The sequence below is a fragment of the Microchirus variegatus genome (genome assembly GCF_963457635.1).
Source record: "Microchirus variegatus genome assembly, chromosome: 13".
In the NCBI taxonomy this organism is placed as follows: domain Eukaryota; kingdom Metazoa; phylum Chordata; class Actinopteri; order Pleuronectiformes; family Soleidae; genus Microchirus; species Microchirus variegatus.
In genome coordinates this window covers 28,051,260-28,073,884 of record NC_139814.1, presented here as the reverse complement: position 1 = coordinate 28,073,884, position 22,625 = coordinate 28,051,260, and the positions used below count along the sequence as shown (strand labels likewise).

Sequence of the window (22,625 nt, the reverse complement as noted above, 5' to 3'; positions counted from 1 at the left end):
TGATGTACATATCTGTGTTGATAGAATACTGTTTGAAACAAAACCAACGTCGCATCGCATGGATTTTTGAGGGACTACTTTCTCAGCAGCAGCGGAATCAGACCGCCGCTGCCATAGCCTAACAGGAAGTAAGACACGCTGCTGCTGCTGCTGCTGAGACATAAATCCTTCAAATTGCAAGGTTGGTTTTATTTCAAACATTCTATCAACACAGATATGTACATCTATAGTCTGCCGTTACAATCGAATTGCCTCGGTTTCACTGTGGAGTCAGTATGAGTGTGTCTAATGCCATGCTAACTTGTATCATTGACTTGTGCTAGCCATAGCATCAGCGAACTCGACAAACTAGAAGAACTGAATGAAATTTCTTGAAAACGTCTCCAGACGTCTCCATCACACCGGCTGAGCTGGAAAATAGGTCTAATGTCCAAAATTCAGAACTATCCCTTTAAGACTGCTGCAGTAAAACAGGAGGTCAAAGGTCAGAGGTCACAAACGTCGTAGCAACACGGTCACGTGTAAAAATACAGTATGTTGTGTACGACTGATTTACGTTAGCAAACAGTAGCTGTGTGTGTGCGAGTGGCAGCCATCTTGGAATCCTTCCCACCGCAACTGGAACGCACTGCTCACGCGTTCACCGAGGGCTACGACATAAAACGACGCACTGTGCCTTTAATCGTCATCCTCACGATTATTCATCGTTGTTATTAAAATAAAGGACACGTACGTAAACTGCTGTTTGACTACACATTAGATTGAGTAAAAAATAAATATATAAAATGAACTTGTTTTGTGTTTGTTGAAGTTATTATTTTTTTTATGTCACGTTTATCACGACATTAAAACGTTCTCTAACTTCTCTGACACGCGTCACGGTCAATGACGGGAAGTGACCAGAAGATGGCGACACCTCGATCCTCCGTCCCCTCGCTGCTGTGACCCTCGACCCCGCAGCTTCCCACGTGGGTTCATGGAGGAGCGGAGCAGAAACATGCGGAGCAGCAGCGAACAGACGGAGAAGATGAAGAAAGCCCGAGAGAAAACGACAAAGAAGAGGAGTAAAGAGGAGGAAGAGGAGCAGGCGGAGGAGGAGGTGACACACACACACACACACACACACACACACACACTGAGAGGAGGGGAAACTGGGGAGGTGGAAGCTAGCTGTTAGCATGCTAGCAGGAGGACGTGCAGACCAAAACACGCCGAAAATGTGGCCGAACAGTTCGTTAATGTTGTGAAAACAGAGTCGAACTGAAGACGAGCGCTCACCGAGTCAGGTTAACCGACACAGCACGAATTAAAGTCTACAGTCGAGCTAAAGCGAGTTAAAAAAAACCACACTAAACCCTCAACTAAGTTCTGACTGGACCCGGGACAGCGTTTCTGTTCGGCACCAGAAACGGGCTAACGTGAGCTAAAGCTACATGAACATCGTAACTGAAGTCACCGCTGACACGTTTAACACTGAAGTGTTTAAGTCGTGAACGCGTAGAGACGCAGAACAAACCCCGTTCAGAATGGTCTCATTTTAACACGTTACTGCTTCCATTCGTCTATTTAAAACCACCGTTTTAGTGCCGATGGTCGTGTCGGGATGTGCTGTGATCATCGGCGCGGGTTAAACCTCTGTGATTCACCGGGAAACACGTCACTGTGCTCGGTGAATGTAAACACGGTCATTTTCTGAATGTACTTCTGTGTCACTGGACTCGTCCTGGAAATAAACTTATGCTGTCAGTGTTAGCATGTTATATGTTGTGAGACATGTTATGTATCTATAGAGCACATTTTACTGATCTAAAATCACAAAGTGCTTCACAATAAAAGAAAACAATCCACACAATGTAAACACAGTTTCTCTGCCTGGTGAAGTGATTCAGAAGAAGCAGAATTTAAAGTCTGGTGTCTCTGTTTGTTCAGATCTTTAACTTCAAAAACAAACCTGCTGAAGAAAAAGAGGACGACGATGATCTGTCTGACAGCGAAGAAAGTGTCTTCTCTGGACTAGAGGATTCTGGGAGTGACAGTGAGGAAGATGATGATGACAAAGAGGAGAAGGATGATGATGATTCTGCAGAAGAAGGTGATGAAGATGAAGTGACAGTGGAGTCACAGAAGAATCAACAGGTAAAGTTTGTTTTTAGCCATTTAACAAAAGACTGAAATCCAAGTTTATAAACCACTCACTCTCCCACACCAAAGCCCATAGAGAAAACCAGTGATTTTAGCTCCAAGAGACACAGGAGCTGCTGGTCCTCTGCTGCCTCGTGTGGTCACTTTGTGTCACTGAGTTAAGTCTAAATGAATTATCTTAAAAGCTGAATTCACTAAAATCAGTCATTGTAAGTTAGTGATGGAGGCAGCAGTGGATCAACAACTCCTGTGAACTCCTGTGTGCTGTGATGTTAAAATCACTGGTTTACTCTATGGACTTTGGTGTGGGAGAGTGAGTGACTTTGGTGTGGGAGAGTGAGTGACTTTGGTAGGAGAGTGAGTGACTTTGGTGTGGGAGAGTGAGTGACTGGTGTGGGAGAGTGAGTGACTTTGGTGTGTGAGAGTGAGTGACTTTGGTGTGGGAGAGTGAGTGACTTTGGTGTGGGAGAGTGAGTGACTTTGGTGTGGGAGAGTGAGTGACTTTGAGTGACTTTGGTGTGGGAGAGTGAGTGACTTTGGTGTGGGAGAGTGAGGGACTTTGGTGTGGGAGAGTGAGTGACTTTGGTGTGGGAGAGTGAGTGACTTTGGTGTGGGAGAGTGACTTTGGTGTGTGAGAGTGAGTGACTTTGGTGTGGGAGAGTGAGTGACTTTGAGTGACTTTGGTGTGTGAGAGTGAGTGACTTTGGTGTGGGAGAGTGAGTGGTTTACAAACTTCAGTTTCCTGTTGTTAAAGTCTGTCTAACAGTGAAGATAAAGACGTGATCATCACATGTTCTACCTGCAGACAGAGGAGAAGAAGAAGAAGAAGAAAAAGGCTGGAGTGACAGAAGAAGAACAGAAAGACGAGTATGAACAGGATTCTTCAGACGAGGAGGTGAGACCTGATCATCTGTGTGTTCTCTCTGGGTCGAGGGATTCTTTGGTTCTCTGACCTTTGACCCTCTGTTGTTGTTGTTCAGGACATCAGGAACACTGTGGGGAACATTCCTATGGAGTGGTACAAAGACTTCCCTCACATCGGCTACAACCTGGACGGCAAGAAAATCTTCAAACCAATCAGAAACAAGGATGAACTCGATGACTTCCTGGACAAGATGGAGAACCCGGACTACTGGTTAGCCTCGCTAGCATGACGCTAGCTCCTCCTCCATTTGTTCAGAAAGAGAGAGAGAGAGGATGCTAACGGTGGTGTGTGTGTGTGTGTGTGTGTGTGTGCAGGAGAACAGTCCACGACAAACAGACGGCAACAGACGTGGTTCTGTCAGACGAGCAGGTGGAGCTGGTCAATCGTCTTCAGAAAGGACAGTTTGGAGACGTCAACTTCAACGAGTACCAGGTACGCGGCACATTCATGCTAGGTTACGCACTGCGTTCACCACCACTTTCATAGAAAGTTTCCTTTTTTTAAAAAATTCCTGTAATTTTGCTCTGTTAAATACGATGAATGTAATTGTTGTCTCCTCCTGCTCCTGCTCCTCCTCCTCCTCCTCCTCCTCCTCCTCCTCCTCCTCCTCCTCAGCCCACAGTGGAGTTCTTCAGTAAAGATGTGATGATTCATCCTGTCACAAACAGACCTGCAGACAAACGCAGCTTCATCCCTTCACTCATCGAGAAGGAGAAGGTAAGAAAAACAACAAACTAACGACCAGGAAATTTATCTGCAGAAATTACACTGACCTCACATCTGTCTGTCCCCGCCCACCCCCCCCTCACCTGTCTGTCCCCGCCCCCCCTCACCTTGTCTGTCCCCGCCCCCCCTCACCTTGTCTGTCCCCGCCCCCCCTCACCTGTCTGACCCCGCCCCCTCTCCTGTCTGCAGGTGTCCAAACTGGTCCATGCGATAAAGATGGGCTGGATCAAACCTCGGCGAGTGGACGATGACGCTCGTGGGCGTTTCTACGACCTGTGGGCGAACGAGGACTCGTCGATTCTGGCCAATCACAAGATGCATTTACCAGCCCCTAAGACCTGTTTACCTGGACACCAGGAGTCTTACAACCCACCTCCAGAGTACCTGTTCACTGAGGAGGAGGTGGGTCTCACTCTCTCTGTCTCACTCTCTCTGTCTCACCCTCCCTGTCTCACTCTCTCTGCCTCACCCTCTCTGTCTCACCCTCTCTGTCTCACCCTCTCTGTCTCACTCTCTCTGTCTCACTCTCTCTGTCTCACCCTCCCTGTCTCACCCTCCCTGTCTCACTCTTTCTGTCTCACTCTCTCTGTCTCTCTCTCTCTCTCTCTCACCCTCTCTCACCCTCTCTGTCTCGCTCTCACCCTCCCTTTCTCACCCTCCCTTTCTCACTCTCCCTGTCTCACCCTCCCTGTCTCACTCTCTGTCTCGCTCTCACTCTGTCTGTCTCAACCTCTCTGTCTCACTCTCCCTGTCTCTCTCTCTGTCTCACTCTCCCTGTCTCTCCCTGTCTCACTCCGTCTGTCTCACTCTCCCTGTCTCACTCTCTGTCTCGCTCTCACTCTGTCTGTCTCTCCCTCCCTGTCTCACCCTCCCTGTCTCACTCTCCCTGTCTCACCCTCAGTTAGCGGTGTGGGAGCAGCAGGATCCGTCGGACAGGAAGTTCCCTTTCGTCCCCAGACGTTTCTCAAACCTCCGTCAGGTTCCTGCTTATCAACGTTTCATTCACGAGAGATTTGAGCGTTGCCTCGACCTTTACCTGTGTCCTCGCCAGAGGAAGATGAGGGTGAGTCACTCTTCTTCACTCTGATGTACTGTGTTATTACCTGTACTGTGTTATTACCTGTACTGCGTTATTACCTGTACTGTGTTATTACCTGTACTGTGTTATTACCTGTACTGCGTTATTACCTGTACTGTGTTATTACCTGTACTGCGTCAGTACCTGTAATGCGTCAGTATCTGTACTGCGTCAGTACCTGAGGGAAATCTGATGCATGAGATCCTGGTTTTATAGGGTAAATCCTCCTGTAGCCAATTAGCATGAGCAGTAGTTATATTTTATATTAGTATTAGGTATTAGTAATAGTATTGGTAGTGGTAGTAGCAGTAGTAGTATTAGTATTGGTAGTATTAGTAGTTAAATTAGTATTTGAAGTATTAGTATCAGTATTAGTAGTATTAGTTATATTAGTCTTGGTAGTATTAGCGGTATTGGTAGTATTTGTATTGATAGTAGTAGTAGTATTGGTAGTATTATAGGGTCAGTATTGGTAGTAGTATTAGTGTCAGTAATGGTTGTATTAGCATTGGTAGTAGTATTAAGTCGTCTTGGTAGTATTAGTAGTATCAGTAGTATTAGTAGTATCAGTATCAGTAGTTTCAGTATCAGTAGTATTAGTAGTATCAGTATAAGTAGTATCAGTACAGTGAGTAACCTGTGTGTGTGTGTGTGTGTGTGTGTGTGTGTGTGTTTACAGGTCAACGTTAATCCAGAGGATTTAATCCCTAATCTTCCAAAACCTAAAGATCTGCAGCCGTTTCCTACGACACAGTCTCTGGTAAATACTTCAACATCATACTTCATGTGTTCTGTCTCACATGTCTCACAACATGTCTCACAACATGTCTCACAACATGTCTCACATGTCTCACAACATGTCTCCAACATGTCTCACAACATGTCTCACATGTCCAACATGTCTCACAACATGTCTCGCAACATGTCTCGCAACATCTCCAACATGTCTCACAACATGTCTCACAACATGTCTCACAACATGTCTCGCAACATCTCCAACATGTCTCACAACATGTCTCACAACATGTCCAACATGTCTCACAACATGTCTCACAACATGTCTCACAACATGTCTCACAACATGTCTCACATGTCCAACATGTCTCACAACATGTCCAACATGTCTCACAACATGTCTCGCAACATCTCCAACATGTCTCACAACATGTCTCGCAACATCTCCAACATGTCTCACAACATGTCTCACAACATGTCTCGCAACATCTCCAACATGTCTCACAACATGTCCAACATGTCTCAAAACATGTCTCACAACATGTCTCACAACATCTCCAACATGTCTCACAACATGTCTCCAACATGTCTCCAACATGTCTCACAACATGTCTCACAACATGTCTCACAACATGTCTCACATGTCCAACATGTCTCACAACATGTCTCGCAACATCTCCAACATGTCTCACAACATGTCTCACAACATGTCTCGCAACATGTCTCACAACATGTCTCACATGTCTCACAACATGTCTCACATGTCCAACATGTCTCACAACATGTCCAACATGTCTCACAACATGTCTCGCAACATCTCCAACATGTCTCACAACATGTCTCGCAACATCTCCAACATGTCTCACAACATGTCTCGCAACATCTCCAACATGTCTCACAACATGTCTCACAACATGTCTCACAACATGTCTCGCAACATCTCCAACATGTCTCACAACATGTCCAACATGTCTCAAAACATGTCTCACAACATGTCTCACAACATCTCCAACATGTCTCACAACATGTCTCACATGTCTCACAACATGTCCAACATGTCTCAAAACATGTCTCACAACATCTCCATGTCCAACATGTCTCACAACATGTCTCACAACATGTCCAACATGTCTCACAACATGTCCAGCAAGTCTCACAACATGTCTCACAACATGTCTCACAACAGTGTGTGTGTGTGTGCAGGTGTACCGTGGTCACAGTGGTCTGGTCCGGTCCATCAGTGTGTCTCCAACAGGACAGTGGCTCGCTTCAGGTGCGTCATTGACACAAAGATGTTCTGCTGGTTGTGTGTGTGTGTGTGTTTGGGGGGCGTGGCCTCTGGTTGCTATAGTTACATGACTCTCTGTGTGTGTGTGTGTGTGTGTGTGTCCAGGTTCTGATGACGGTTCTGTCAGGTTCTGGGAGGTTTGTTCGTCTCGCTGTCTGAAGACGGTCCAGGTGGGCGGAGCTGTGAAGAGCGTGGCCTGGAACCCAAATCCATCTGTCTGTCTGCTCGCTGTCGCCCTGTAAGAGACTGTCTGTCTGTCACCTGTCTGTCTGTCACCTGTGTGTCAGTCACCTGTCTGTTGGTCACCTGTCTGTCAGTCACCTGTCTGTCTGAGCTTTAACCCGTCTGTCTCTCTCAGGGACTCTGTAGTCCTGGTCCTGTCTCCCTCTCTTGCAGACAGACAGGTGGTCTCGTCGTCAGAGCGCCTCCTGTCTGCAGAGCAGCAGGAGTCGTCAGAGGAGGCGGGGCCTGTGACCTGGAGCGACGCCGAGGAGGAGGAGCAAAGTCAGGGCATCCGGCTCAGAATCCAACATCCCAAAGTGAGTTCACAACAAAGTCAGACTTTCAGAGTCCGGATCAGGACCTGGCTCAAACTAACCAATCCGTGTTGATCCTGCAGGCCGTCCACCAGGTGGCGTGGCACTCTAAAGGAGACTACCTGGCGTCAGTGATGCCCGATCACTCCAGCCACCTGCAGGTGTTCATCCACCAGGTGAGCCGGAGGCGGAGCCAGAACCCCTTCAGGAAGAACAAAGGTCTGGTCCAGTGCGTGTCCTTCCACCCACTGAGACCTTACTTCTTTGTAGCTACGCAGAGATCAGTGAGGATCTACAACCTGGTCAAGCAGGAGATGACCAAGAAGCTGCAGGCCAACTCCAAGTGGATCTCCAGCATGGCCGTCCACCCGGGGGGTAAGTGACTCATCCACAGACCTCCACAGACCTCCTCAGACCACCAAAGACCTCCTCAGACCACCAAAGACCTCCTCAGACCACCACAGACCTCCTCAGACCACCACAGACCCTCTCAGACTACCACAGGCCACCACAGACCTCCTCAGACCGCCACAGACCTCCACAGACCATCACAGACCCCACAGACCATCACATACCTCCACAGACCTCCACAGACCACCACAGACCTCCTCAGACTACCACAGACCTCCTCAGACCACCACAGACCTCCTCAGACCACCACAGACCTCCTCAGACTACCACAGACCACCACAGACCTCCTCAGACTACCACAGACCTCCTCAGACTACCACAGGCCACCACAGACCACCACACACCACCACAGACCTCCACAGACCTCCACAGACCATCACAGACCCCACAGACCTCCACAGACCACCACAGACCTCCTCAGACCACCACAGACCTCCTCAGACTACCACAGACCTCCTCAGACTACCACAGACCACCACAGACCTCCTCAGACTACCACAGGCCACCACAGACCTCCACAGACCTCCACAGACCATCACAGACCCCACAGACCACCACAGACCTCCTCAGACTACCACAGACCACCACAGACCTCCTCAGACTACCACAGGCCACCACAGACCTCCACAGACCTCCACAGACCATCACAGACCCCACAGACCACCACAGACCTCCTCAGACCTCCACAGACCTCCACAGACCACCACAGACCTCCTCAGACCATCATAGACCCCACAGACCATCACAGACCTCTACAGACCAACACAGACCTCCACAGACCACATCAGACCATGTGACATCATCTCACCTCTGTTTACAGGAGATCATGTGATCTGTGGAAGTTATGACTGTAAACTGAGCTGGTTTGACCTCGACCTCTCAACCAAACCCTACAAGATGTTACGGTACGCATCACACCTGTCAATCAAACTCACACATGTCAATCAAACTCACACCTGTCAATCAAACTCACACCTGTCAGTCAAACTCACACCTGTCAATCAAACTCACACCTGTCAGTCAAACTCACACCTGTCAATCACCTCGATCATGTATATATTTGTTTACATATTGATCACATGATGATGCTTCCTGTCTGCAGACACCATAAAAAGGCGGTGAGGGGCGTGGCCTATCACAGAAATTACCCACTGTTTGCGTCGGCGTCTGACGACGGTTCAGTCATCGTGTGTCACGGAACTGTTTTCAAGTAAGACACACACACACGTGTACACACACACGTGTACAAACACACACACACACACACAGGTGGATGCTAACCTGTTGACTCCGCCCCCTCCAGTGACCTGCTGCAGAATCCACTCATTGTGCCGGTGAAGGTCCTCAGAGGTCACGTGATCACTCATGACCTTGGTGTTCTGGATGTGACCTTTCACCCCACACAGCCCTGGGTCTTCTCCTCTGGTGCTGACGCCACCATCCGTCTGTTCACCTAACATCTGCCCGGCAACCGCGGGGTTGCTAGGATACAACAGTGACCTTTGACCTTTGTCTTTCATCTTTAACCTCAAAGCTGTTTTTTTCTTTGTTTTTAATTAAACTCAAACTTTGTAATCAGGTGTTTTTTGTTTCTCTCATCATTGGTGACGTTGTTGCCACGGTAACACACACTCATTACACACACAAGTCAGAGGTCAAAGTTCAGCAGCAGCTTCCTACCTCACTTTCAACATGGTTGATTGTCATGGTCTCTGCGGAGCTCTGTCGCCCTCTGGTGGTGAAAGAAACATTTGAAGTGTGACTGAAATAAACACACACCAAAGTCACTCACTCTCTCACACCAAAGTCACTCACTCTCCCACACCAAAGTCCATAGAGTAAACCACTGATTTTAACATCACGCATCGATAAACTTCAATGACACAAAGTGACCACACGAGGCAGCAGAGGACCAGCAGCTCCTGTGTCCCTGTGAGCTAAAATCACTGATTTTCTCTATGGACTTTGGTGTGGCAGAGTGAGTGGTTTACAAACTTCAGTCTCCTGTGATCATGTGACATCAATATCATAGACTTAAACTGACGTAGATTTTATTGTTGAAATAACTTTTGTTAAGAGGCTAAAATATTTTTTTAAATAAATAAAATATTTTTTTTCTTGAGCTGTCGGCACAAACTATAACCAGACAAAAGAGGAACTATCCCTTTAATCACCTCGTTGTTGTTTTAATTGACTGTGTGCTTTTATTTAATTGAAGCTTCGTTTGCACCATGAATGAATGAATGAATGAATGAATGAATGAATGAATGAATGAATACAGAAATAAAGCATTTTGTTCATTAGTGAAACAAATCGCTAAGATTGAACTCGTTCGTTCGTCTTCGTCTATTTCCTGCTGAGATTCATGAACTTTGGTGAAACTTCATCCACCTTTCAGCGGAAGGGGGCGCTATAGAGTTTTAATGCACGTTAACCCGCTCACTAATAACCGCAAAGACACGGAATATTAATAATAATCTGAAGGAAAACAAGCGGAACGTTTCAACCGCTAAAAATAAAAATAAAAGAATGAATTAAAATAAACACTGATAAATAAATGTCTTCAATTTGTTTATTATTTATTATAATGTCGTGTATCGACCTCTTTACTGTCCCCAATGTTCAAACACGCACTTCCGGTGTTGTGTATTTTTATATAATTTTATTATTTTTTTTACCAAACAACCTCACAAAACATGAGCACACTTTTAATTTGAAAATCCGTCACTTAGGTCAAACAGGATATGGCGTCGTTCGATTAACTTCCGGCGGAGTGTTTTTGGTGTAACACGTCAACATGAGCAGAGGAGACGGGATTTTACCGGCTCGTGGAAACTGCGTTTACACCAGCTGTTACTGGTAAGTACACGAGTACAAATACACGCGTACAAATACACGGAGTTTGTACTTTAGGACAAAAATGAGTTTAGCTCGAGATTAAAGATGAAAGCGTCCGTGAGTCAGTGTGTGAGCAGCTGCTACACACACACACACACACACACACACACACACACACACACACACACACACACACACAGGAGTAATTTTAAATTTTTGTGGTTCCCTGGTTCTTTGGTTCTCGTGGTTCTGCTGGTGTGTGACGTCTGGTTCTTTTTGTTTTTTTGCAGTGAAGAGAACGTTTGGAAGCTCTGTGACTTCATCAGGACGGAGAAAACATCAGCGCTGGAGAACGTGTCAGCGGTTTTTATCTCAAATGAGAAGAGAACGGTGAGAACAGGAAGTCCAGAAGATCTGAACCAGAACATGAGGTTCAGAACCTGGTGTGGTCTCAAAGAGCTCATGTTCTTTGTTCTCCCTCAGGTTCCTCTGTGGAAACAGAAGTCAGGACGTGGGAACCAGCCGGTGATCTGGGTCTGTGATGTCATCGTGTTCTTCACTGTGTGTGAACGTATGAATGATGTCACATGAACAGTTGTGATGTCATCATGTTTCAGGACTATCACGTGGTTCTGCTGCTGCTGGATCCAGAACCTCTGGTCTATGATCTGGACTCTGAGCTCTCCTTCCCCTGCAGTCTGAAGGTCTACGCTGACCAGGCTCTCCGCTCAGACCACGCCCTCCGGCCTGAGTACCACAGGTACCTGAACACCTGTAGACCACCTGAACACCTGTAGACCACCTGTAGTCCTGTAGACCTGAACACCTGTGGACCACCTGAACACCTGTAGACCACCTGTAGTCCTGTAGACCTGTAGACCACCTGAGCACCTGTAGACCTCCTGAGCACCTGTAGACAACCTGAACACCTGTAGACCTGAACACCTTTAGACCTGAACACATGGAGACCTGAACACATGTAGACCTGTAGACCTGAACACCTGTAGAACACCTGTAGACCTGTAGACCTGTAGACCTGAACACCTGTAGACCACCTGAACACCTGTAGACCTGAACACCTGTAGAACACCTGACCACCTGTAGACCTGTAGACCTGAACACCTGTAGACCTGAACACCTGTAGACCTGAACACCTGTAGAACACCTGTAGACCTGTAGACCTGAACACCCGTAGACCTGAACACCTGTAGACCTGAACACCTGTAGAACACCTGACCACCTGTAGACCTGTAGACCTGAACACCTGTAGACCACCTGAACACCTGGAGACCTGAACACCTGTAGACCTGAACACCTGTAGAACACCTGTAGACCTGTAGACCTGTAGACCTGAACACCTGTAGACCACCTGAACACCTGTAGACCTGTAGACCTGAACACCTGTAGAACACCTGACCACCTGTAGACCTGTAGACCTGAACACCTGTAGACCTGAACACCTGTAGACCTGAACACCTGTAGAACACCTGTAGACCTGTAGACCTGAACACCTGTAGACCACCTGAACACCCGTAGACCTGAACACCTGTAGACCTGAACACCTGTAGAACACCTGAACACCTGGAGACCTGAACACCTGTAGACCTGAACACCTGTAGAACACCTGACCACCTGTAGACCTGTAGACCTGAACACCTGTAGACCTGAACACCTGTAGACCTGAACACCTGTAGAACACCTGTAGACCTGTAGACCTGAACACCTGTAGACCACCTGAACACCCGTAGACCTGAACACCTGTAGACCTGAACACCTGTAGAACACCTGACCACCTGTAGACCTGTAGACCTGAACACCTGTAGACCACCTGAACACCTGGAGACCTGAACACCTGTAGACCTGAACACCTGTAGAACACCTGTAGACCTGTAGACCTGAACACCTGTAGAACACCTGAACACCTGTAGACCTGTAGACCTGTAGACCTGAACACCTGTAGACCACCTGAACACCTGTAATATATTAGTATCAGTAACAAGTATTAGTATCAGGACTGGTTTTGATGAAACACCTCTGTGTCTCTGCGCTAACAGGAAGTTGCGTGTCGTACCTGCCGACAGCTTCCTGCTCAACTTTGCGTCCGATCGTTCGCACATGAAGACGTCAGACGGCTCGTGGAGGACGCCCCCCCCACCGTACACGCCCATTCACAGTGGAGGTCACATGTTGTTGTTGTTGTTGGTGTGGTTGTTGTGTTGTTGTTGTTGTTGTTGTTGTTGTTGTTGTTGTTGTCATTGTCGTCATGGTAACCTGCTGTGATGTTTCCTCCTCAGAGAGCCACATGAACCTGGACCTCTTCATCAGTGTGGACCCTGCTGTCGGTTGGGGGACGGTCTTCAGGCTGGACCACTTCCTGCAGAGATACACCACATCGTCTTCATCATCATCTTCATCGTCGTCATGGTAACACAGACAGCAGCAGCAGACACTCACACACCTGCACTGAAAAACTACAACTCCCATGGTGCATTTCTGTGGTAGAGCGAGAGACATGATGAACCAGTGTGATGGTTCTGGACCAGGTTCTGATGGTTCTGGACCAGGTTCTGATGATTCTGGACCAGGTTCTGATGATTCTGGACCAGGTTCTGGAGCAGGTTCCTGTGGTGATGATGTGATCTTAAATATTTCTGGTTAAATGTGAGTTTATTAAAGATTTGACGTCAGAAAACTGTTTACTGTGATTGTGAGTGTGCTGTGAGCGCCCCCTGCTGTTAGGAACCATGGCTGTAAGTCTGTAAACCACTCACTCTCCCACACCAAAGTCACTCACAGCACACAGGAGTTGTTTCTCTTCTGCCTCCATCACTGAGTTCAAACATATTATTTTGTCAAATTCAGCTTTTAAAATATTTACTTTAGACTTAACGCAGTGACACAAAGTGACCACAGGAGGCAGCAGAGGACCAGCAGCTCCCGTGTCCCTGTGTGAGCTTTGTTGTGGTGTTTATTTCTACTGTTTCCATTTCAAAGTTTATTCCTCTTTCAACCACCAGAGGGCGACAGAGTTCTGCACAGACACGACGACAATCACCCAGGTTGAACGTGAGGTATGTGACCTTTGACCTTTGACCTCTGAGGTCATCAATGTGTCATCAAAGGTTTATTAATGGAAGAAAAAGCTGAATTATTCCTTTAAGTGAAGTTTAACTGAACACAGATTATATATTTATATATATTTATATATATTTATATTTCTATAAAAACATGTAAAAGAACATAAATGTTTTCTCTGTTTTCAAAATGTTTCAAGAGTCGCAGATAAAAATTAAATTAAACCTGAATTTAGATTAAATCTGAGTTTATTGAACTAAACAAAAACAGACGTTTATTTTCATGAGTCTGACGTCATGTGTGTGTGTGTGTGTGTGTTTGTGTGTGAGTGAGTGAGTGTGTGTGTGTGTGAGAGAGTGTGTGTGTGTGTGTGTGTGTGTGAGTGAGTGAGTGTGTGTGTGTGTGAGAGAGTGTGTGTGTGTGCATCTGTGTGTGTTTGTGTGTGAGTGTGAGAGAGAGTGTGTGTGTGTGTGAGAGAGAGAGTGTCTGTGTTTGTGTGAGAGAGTGTGTGTGTGTGTGCATCTGTGTGTGTTTGTGTGTGAGTGTGAGAGAGAGTGTGTGTGTGTGTGCATCTGTGTGTGTGTGTGAGAGAGAGTGTGTGTGTGTGGGGGTGTGAGTGTGTGTTTGTATGTGTGTCTGTGAGCGTGTGTGAGTGTGTCTGTGTGTGTGTTTGTGAGAGTGTCTTTGTGTTTGTGTGTGTGTTTCCATCTGAACGACAAAAACACACTCAATATTCAAAGATTTTGTCTAACACTCGCCAGGCTCCGCCCCCGCGGGCTGAGAGGCCAGTGTGTGTGTGTGTGTGTGTGTGTGTGTGTGTGTGTGTGTGTGTCTCTCTCTCTCTCTCGGTCGCCCGGCTGTCTGGAAACCAGCCTGAGGAATGTTGCATTGTGGGAGTTGGAGGACGTCTCTGTCGTTTGATGGGATGGCAGGGCGATGCAAATGGTCGCCAACGGCAACGATGCACGTCCAACACTGTGTGTGTGTGTGTGTGTGTGTGTGTGTGTGTGAGAGTGTGTGTGTGTGTGTGTGTGTGTGTGTGTGTGAATCTGATCGTCTTCGTCCTCTTTGTCTTCAGCAGATAAAACAACATATTAAATGAAAACATTAGTCATGTTAAAGATATTATCTCATAAAATCTACGTCACATGATCGCATCTTACACACACACACACACACACACAGTGAATATTGAAGCAGAATCAGGAGTTTATTTTATTTTATTTTATTTTATTCTAACGCTGAACAAACTCCTTCACTTCAGCTGCGTCTTTGACTGACAGCAGTGAGCTAACGTGCTAACGTGCTAATCAGCCAACTCTCTTCAAACAGTCGTAGAAACTGAAACGATCTGAAAAAAAGACGAGAAAAGAAAAAGTAATTTTTTCTGTAACATCAAAACAAGTGAGAGTCGTGAAGGTCAGAGTTTAGAGGTCAGAGGTCAGAGGAACACAGTAGTTCTGTTGCACATATATGTTAGTTATGGAGGTTTACTTACATATATTAACTTGTTTTTATGCTCAAAAACCTCCATGTTGCTGTAAACGAACTCTGACCCCCAGAAGACAGAGTCTTGTGATTGGCCAGTACTATCCAGCACACCCGCTCTCAGAAGCACAGCGCCCCCCTCTGGAACAGTGGATGCACTGCTCCTCATTATCAAAACATTGTTTTAACAGTGTTTAAAAATAGCTTCTTCACGACTTTGACGACCTTTGACCCAGAGTCAGAAGACACTGTTGCTCGTGAAACACCTCCACAACGGACGTTATTCTTCTTCTGTGGTTCAATGTACGCAACCTGATGTGCCCGGACTAGTGCCCGGAGCAGGAGGATCTGCTGTTCAGGAGAACCACTGTTTACGTAACCGGACCGGGTTCTTTCAGTATAAAACACAGTGTTCTCAGCAGTGACTGAACTGTTTGTTTAGAACCTTCAGAGCTTCATAAACAAGGTAATGATGCAGATACACACTAAAAAACAGCGTTAATAGAAACTTCTGGTCTAGTTCTGTTTTAACAAACATCCTTTAATGTCTGAAAAAAAGATTAAAAATATTCTGATGTTTTTCAGAGCAGAGACTCCGCCCACAAGAGACCTGAGGAGTGATGACATCACAGAGAGAGGAAAATTCTTCAACTATGAGGAAACTGGTCCTCCTCTTCCTCCTCCTCCTCCTCCTCCTCCTCCTCCTCTTCCTCCTCCTCCTCCTCCTCCTCTTCCTCCTCCTCCTCCTCCTCCTCCTCCTCCTCCTCTTCCTCCTCCTCCTCCTCCTCCTCTTCATCACTGTCCTCTCGTCCTCTCAGTCTCAGTTGGACAGAAGGTCGTCGTCACAGCAGCAGGTAAGACCATGACCTCAGACTCTGATCAATAACTGAATATTAAACATGTGATCAAAGTTTGTCAGGATTAAAAACGTTTGATTTTTATTGAACTAAAGTGAAAGATTTGTCTTTAAACTGAAGCATTTTTAACATTAGTGATTCACAGCTTTAACAATCTGCACTAACTGAGATTATTACAGATTATTATGATTATTACAGATTATTATGATTATTACAGATTATAACAGATTATAACAGGTTATTACAGATTATAACAGATTATTAGAGATTATAACAGATTATTACATATTATTACAGATTAATAACAGATTATAACAGATTATTACATATTATTACAGATTATAACAGATTATTAGAGATTATAACAGATTATTACATATTATTACAGATTAATAACAGATTAATAACAGATTATAACAGATTATAACAGATTATAACAGACGGCGTTTGTTTTTTCTTTAAATGCTGAAATAACTGAAGATGAAAGCGTTCACATCTTTAATCTCTTTATTTTTCATCTGGGATTTTCTTGTGTTTGTTTATTTATTTCTAACACGAATTAAAAACAATGACATAAATAAATATAAATGTATATATTTTTGTACATTAAAAAAAGTCTGAAATATAAATTAAAAAACGAAATTTAAAGAAATGAACTGAAACCTTTTTGAATGAAATCAAAGACTTAGACGTGTGGGCGCCCTCTGGTGGACAAACTGTGACATAACGTGTTTCATTCATATAAACACGTGAAAATATAAATATTTTTTTTGTTTCAGTGAACAAATGAAAATAAACGAGTGAATCATCACCTGATCGTCACTGACCTTTGACCTCGTTGAGTCCACAGTCGTCTTCAGCCATGTTTCACTCCTCCCCCTCCTCCCCCTCCCTCCTCTTCATCCTCTTCATCCTTCCTGGCCCCGCCCTCCTGACCTCATCAACCTCCCAGGAGCTTCAGGTCAAAGGTCACAGGGAACCGAGGGAATCCAGAGAAGACTCTGTCAAGGTGAAAGTTCACCTGTGTGTGTGTGTGTGTGTGTGCGTGTGTGTGTGTGTGTGTGTGTGTGTGTGTGTGTGTGTGTGTGTGTGTGTGTGTGTTCTTGTACTTGCGCCATACTGAGGACCAGTGAGGGTTTTTAACTAACAAAGTGAGGACATTTTGGTCGGTCCTCACTTTGTTTTCATTGAAATCACTTCATTAGGTTGCTATAACATGCTATACTCAATTTGTCAAAAAAAAAAAAAATTCAAATTTTGGACGACATAGCATAGTATTGACTTTTTTTGGACCAAACATTTAGCATCAAATTTTTTTTCAAATTTTGGACCAAACATTTTGGGTCAATTTTTTTTTTTTCAAATTTTGGACCAACAATGTTGCATCAATTTTTTTCCAAATTTTGGACCAACAATTTTGGGTCAATTTATTTTTGAAATCTTGGATGACAGTATAGTATGACGTTTTTGTCAAATTTTTTTTTCAAATTTTGGACCAAACATTTTGGGTCAATTTTTTTTTTTCAAATTTTGGACCAAAAAGGTTGCATCAATTTTTTTCCAAATTTTGGACCAACAATTTTGGGTCAAATTTTTTTTTTAATTTTGGACCAAACATTTTGGGTCAAATTTTAGTAGATGTCATTCATGAAGTAGATATTTGTAATTCTGTTGATTTATAAAGTGGAAATGCTGGTCCTCACTTTGTCAGCTCTTTTAGCCGGTCCTCAGTATGCAGCAAGTACAAGAATGTGTGTGTGTGTGTGTGTGTGTGTGTGTGTGTGTGTGTGTGTTAGTAGCTCCTCTAAACTCCTCTTCTCCACAGTTGATCGTCTCTGGTTGCGTCTCTGATTCTGATGAAGGTAAAACTTTAATAAAATCTCTTTATTTTCTCGACTTAAAGGAAAAGTCTGCAAAGTTTTCATCTCTGTGTTTCTCAGCAAAACAGATCGACCTGGTCACTGGTTCTCCTCTGGTTCTGACCCACAAGATCAAACTGGTTCCATCAGGACCAGGATCAGGACCAGGACCAGGACCAGGACCAGGATCTTGTGGATGTGAGGCAGACTTTGCCGCCCTTCACGAGCGTCTGGAACATCTGGAGAGGGAAGTGTCGACGCTCAGAGAGAAGTGTGGAGGTGAAGGAGGCAGCTGCACGTCCAAGGAGAGCAAAGGTGAACGAACGAGTGAACGAACAAACAAACGAATGAATAAACAAATCAACAGAACGTTGAAGAAACGAACAACAAATGAACGCTCTAACGAGCGAACTAACAACAAACAAACAAACAAACTAACTAACAAACGCACTTCTTCTTGATGTGATGTTATATTCCAGATGATCTCAGGAGGTCAGATCAAAGATGGCCGCCACACATGCAAACACTAACATTCTAACAGCAGCAGTAACAGTACACAGATGCAGTACAAGTATACACAGTATGTACTGTGATTCATGTCAGAGTTACTTCATGAAACTGTTCACATTATTACCTGGCAACAGTGTGTGTGTGTGTGTGTGTGTGGGGTGTGTGTGTGTGTGTGTGTGTGTGTGTGTGTGTGTGTGTGTGTGTGTGTGTGTGTGTGTGTGTGGGGTGTGTGTGTGTGTGTGTGTGTGTGTGTGTGTGTGTGTGTGAGGGTGGAGGAAATAAGCAGCAGTTTTGGAGATGAAGAGTCTGAGATCACACTGGGCAGAGAGCAGAGGACACACACACACACACACACACACACACACACACACACACACATTCTTCAGAATCGAGCACGTAGACAATTTTGGCTCCGCCCTCTTTAGGGCGCCGCCTTCTTCACCTTCTGTTTCAGTCTGGGTTGAATTTTGTGAGTCACTGAAGGGGGCGCTAGACTCATGGTTGTTTGAACCCCGACAACGTGGCATCTAAAGGAGTATAGCGCCCCCCTCAGGTTCTTCTTTGTCACCTGACTCTGGTCTCTGATTCCAGGTCCAAGCTGCTCCATCAAAACGGAAAACCACGAGTGTCCGAACGACTGCAGAGATCAGGGCAGCTGTGAGGACGGCAAGTGCGTCTGTTTCCCTGGATTCAGCGGACTGGACTGCAGCAACTCCAGCTGTCCTGGGAACTGCAGCAGCAGCGGGAGGTGTGTGGACGGTAAATGTGTTTGCGACACCGGCTTCACCAGCGAAGACTGCTCAGAGAACTCATGTCCAGGCAACTGCAACAACAGGGGGCGCTGTGTTAACGGGAAGTGTGTCTGCAGTCCTGGATTTACAAGTGAGGACTGCTCTGAAAGGTCCTGTCCAAACAACTGCAACAACCACGGCAGGTGTGTCGGCGGTAAATGTGTTTGCGACACCGGCTTCACTGGCAACAACTGTGCACATATTGCCTGTCCTGGAAACTGCAACAACAGGGGGCGCTGTGTTACCGCCCAGTGCATTTGCAATGATGGATTCAGTGGTCCAGGATGCTCTGAAAGGACCTGTCCAGGCAACTGCAGCAGCAGCGGCAGGTGTGTCGAAGGTAAATGTGTTTGCAACGTCGGCTTCACTGGCAACAACTGTGCACATATTGCTTGTCCTGGAAACTGCAACAACAGGGGGCGCTGTGTTACCGGGAAGTGTGTCTGCAGTCCTGGATTCACTGGTGAGGACTGCACTGAAAGGACCTGTCCAAACAACTGCAGCAACCACGGCAGGTGTGTTGACGGTAAATGTGTTTGCGACACCGGCTTCACCGGCGACGCCTGCTCTGAGAACTCGTGCTCAGGAAATTGCAACAACAGGGGGCGCTGTGTTACCGGGAAGTGTGTCTGCAGTCCTGGATTCACTGGTGAGGACTGCTCTGAAAGGACCTGTCCAAACAACTGCAACAACCGCGGCAGGTGTGTTGACGGTAAATGTGTTTGCGACACCGGCTTCGCTGGCGACGCCTGCTCTGAGAACTCTTGTCCTGGAAACTGCAACAACAGGGGGCGCTGTGTTACTGGCCAGTGCATTTGCGATGATGGATTCAGTGGTCCAGAATGTTCGGAAAGGACCTGTCCAGGCAACTGCAACAACCACGGCAGGTGTGCCAAAAGTAAATGTGTTTGCGACACCGGCTTCACTGGCGAAGACTGCTCAGAGATTGCTTGTCCTGGAAAATGCAACAACAGGGGGCGCTGTGTTACCGGGAAGTGTGTCTGCAGTCCTGGATTCACAGGTAAGGACTGCTCTGAAAGGACCTGTCCAAACAACTGCAACAACCGCGGCAGGTGTGTTGACGGTAAATGTGTTTGCGACACCGGCTTCGCTGGTAACAACTGTGCACATATCGCCTGTCCTAGAAGGTGCAACAACAGGGGGCGCTGTGTTAACGGGAAGTGTGTCTGCAATCCTGGATTCTCAGGACCGGATTGCTTTAAAAGAGCGTGTCCTCTTAACTGCAGCGACCGCGGCAGGTGCGCTAACGGTAAATGTTTTTGTGAAAGTGGCTTTGCTGGCGCAGACTGCTCAGAGGTCGCTTGTCCTGGAAAATGCAAAAACAGGGGGCGCTGTGTCAGCGGTCAGTGCATTTGCAGCGATGAATTCACAGGTGGGGACTGCTCTCAAAAAGCTTGTCCCAAAAACTGCAGTGAGCGCGGCCGCTGTGTGAATTCAAAGTGTGTTTGCAGCGTTGGCTTCACTGGTCCGGACTGCGCTGCCAAAGCCTGTCCGAAGAACTGCAACAGCAGAGGGCGCTGCATCAAAGGCAAGTGTTTCTGCCAGCGTGGATTCACTGGAGAGGACTGCAGCCTGTGTGTCGAAGGGATGACCGGACCGGACTGTGATTCAGGTGAGTCCAACCCACCAGAACATGAAGCTGTTGTTTATTATGTGTGATTCTGATGTGTGGCGTACCACAAGGTTCTATCCTGGGGCCATTTTTCTTTTTGATCAGGCAGAAAATGAAGTTCCACGACCAATGGCTTTGACGGTGTTTTACTCAGGGTTCCTGCAGGTCCTTGAAATCCATGAAAGTTTGATTGACGTGAGATTCCGTGCAGAACAGTAAGCGAGGAATGTTCAGAAATGTCTGGGAAATTAAAATTCCAAGATCTCTGTCTCAGCGAAGACAAAAGACAGAGACTTTGACCCTGAGGACAATCCCTGGTGTCGTTTGTTCTGTAAGCGTCTCGTGAAGCCTCAGCTGCGTGCGATGTTAATATTTGTGTTGCCGTATAATCAGATGCTAATGTTAGCGTAACATTGTGCTCTTTGATAAACACCACTTCCTGTCGTGCGTCTCAAAGGGCGTGAGCGGTGATTCAAGGGAAATGAACTTGAAGAATGTGTAAACATGTGTCTTCAGTGTGTCCATGTGTGTTTCTTTAGTGGTCTGAAACTTTAGCATTTCCCGGACGCTAACGTCGTCTCACACAATAAAGTCGTGTTTTGGACGCCGTCGTTGGACTCGTGACTCATTCATTGGTCAAATATGATGTTTTTTTTTCATTCACTTAGTTACTGCAGCGTTTGTCTTTGTTCTCCTCGTCGTCGTCCTTGTTGTTGTTGTTGTTGTTGTGGCCGTTGCCGCGGGTTACATGAGCTCATAGAGATCAGACTGTTGTGATTCAGTAACGGAAGAGTTTCATTAGTGAAGCAGAATGAGTGTGTGCTGTTTCAATATATGTGTGTGTGTGTGTGGGAAGTTAAATCTGCAATATCTTTAGTCCACGTCTTTATCTCACTCATTCTGCCACACCAAAGTCACTCACTCTGCCACACCAAAGTCCATAGAGAAAACCAGTGATTTTAGCTCACAGAAACACAGGAACTGTGGGAGAGTGAGTGACTTTGGTGTGGGAGAGTGAGTGACTGACTTTGGTGTGGGAGAGTGACTGACTGACTTTTGTGTGGGAGAGGGAGTGACTTTGGTGTGGGAGAGTGAGTGACTGACTTTGGTGTGGGAGAGTGAGTGACTTTGGCATGGGAGAGTGAGTGACTATCAAACGTCTCTTCATGTCCATCATAAAGTGTCCTCATGTCCTCAGTCATGTCAGGTGTCTCTCAGCTGAGGACAGAGGACATCACAGAGACATCTGTCACTCTGCTCTGGACTCCGCCCCCTGTTCTCTACGACGCCTACCACATCACCTTCACCAGCCAGGTAAGCCCCGCCCCCTTTCTCAGTGTCTGTGTGTGTGTGTGTGTCTCTGTGTTTCTGTGCGTGTGTGTGTGTGTGTAAAGATAAACAAAGTGAACATGTGATTAATGTTGTTTACATGTCTACATGACTCGTGTTGATGTCGTTTCATCTCATTATTGATCTGTGGACACACACACGCACACACACACACACACACACACACACACACACACACACACACACACACACACACACACACACACACAGTGACTCAGCAGTTCTAATGTTACCTGTTGTGTAACAGTAACCAAAGACCTGAACAAAACTAGGATAAAGGATTATTATATATTATTATGGCGGCCATGTTTACGTTCTTTTTGACCTGATCTGTCACGTCCTCGAACGCCTCATGAAGGGGTGTGTGTGTGTGTGTGTGTGTG

The 22,625-nt window shown here is 46.1% G+C and overlaps 3 protein-coding genes across 4 annotated transcripts in view; all 3 read left to right on the top strand.

Annotated features, from left to right (window-relative positions):
- Nucleotides 1-969: 969 nt before the first annotated feature.
- bop1 (BOP1 ribosomal biogenesis factor) lies at nucleotides 970-9,415 on the top strand. The gene is made up of 16 exons (XM_083899257.1): nucleotides 970-1,099; nucleotides 1,930-2,136; nucleotides 2,948-3,037; nucleotides 3,123-3,277; nucleotides 3,382-3,499; nucleotides 3,683-3,784; nucleotides 3,983-4,195; nucleotides 4,695-4,856; nucleotides 5,551-5,631; nucleotides 6,810-6,879; nucleotides 7,000-7,132; nucleotides 7,253-7,433; nucleotides 7,514-7,805; nucleotides 8,662-8,746; nucleotides 8,944-9,051; nucleotides 9,145-9,415. The coding sequence occupies exons 1-16, from the start codon at nucleotides 977-979 to the stop codon at nucleotides 9,296-9,298; spliced, it is 2,274 nt and encodes a 757-aa protein (XP_083755383.1). The 5' UTR covers nucleotides 970-976; the 3' UTR covers nucleotides 9,299-9,415.
- Nucleotides 9,416-10,614: 1,199 nt separating this feature from the next.
- On the top strand, nucleotides 10,615-13,308 carry ntaq1 (N-terminal glutamine amidase 1). 2 transcript variants are annotated; one of them, XM_083899893.1, is made up of 7 exons: nucleotides 10,615-10,700; nucleotides 10,970-11,069; nucleotides 11,163-11,213; nucleotides 11,297-11,439; nucleotides 12,734-12,858; nucleotides 12,974-13,103; nucleotides 13,182-13,224. In XM_083899893.1, coding segments are annotated over exons 1-7 (612 nt in total). In that variant the 5' UTR covers nucleotides 10,615-10,638; the 3' UTR covers nucleotides 13,183-13,224. The 2 variants fall into 2 exon arrangements, with proteins under 2 accessions (XP_083756019.1, XP_083756018.1); XM_083899892.1 differs by having other exon boundaries at nucleotides 12,974-13,308.
- LOC310935709 (uncharacterized protein) overlaps nucleotides 13,208-22,625 on the top strand; it is a gene marked incomplete at its 5' end in the record, with an annotated part of 25,653 nt that continues 16,235 nt past the window's right edge. The window contains 4 exons of the mRNA XM_083899643.1: nucleotides 13,208-13,306; nucleotides 18,003-18,273; nucleotides 19,060-20,892; nucleotides 22,091-22,206. Of these exons, the coding sequence (XP_083755769.1) occupies nucleotides 13,208-13,306; nucleotides 18,003-18,273; nucleotides 19,060-20,892; nucleotides 22,091-22,206 (2,319 nt within the window). The remainder of the gene's footprint in view (nucleotides 13,307-18,002; nucleotides 18,274-19,059; nucleotides 20,893-22,090; nucleotides 22,207-22,625) is intronic.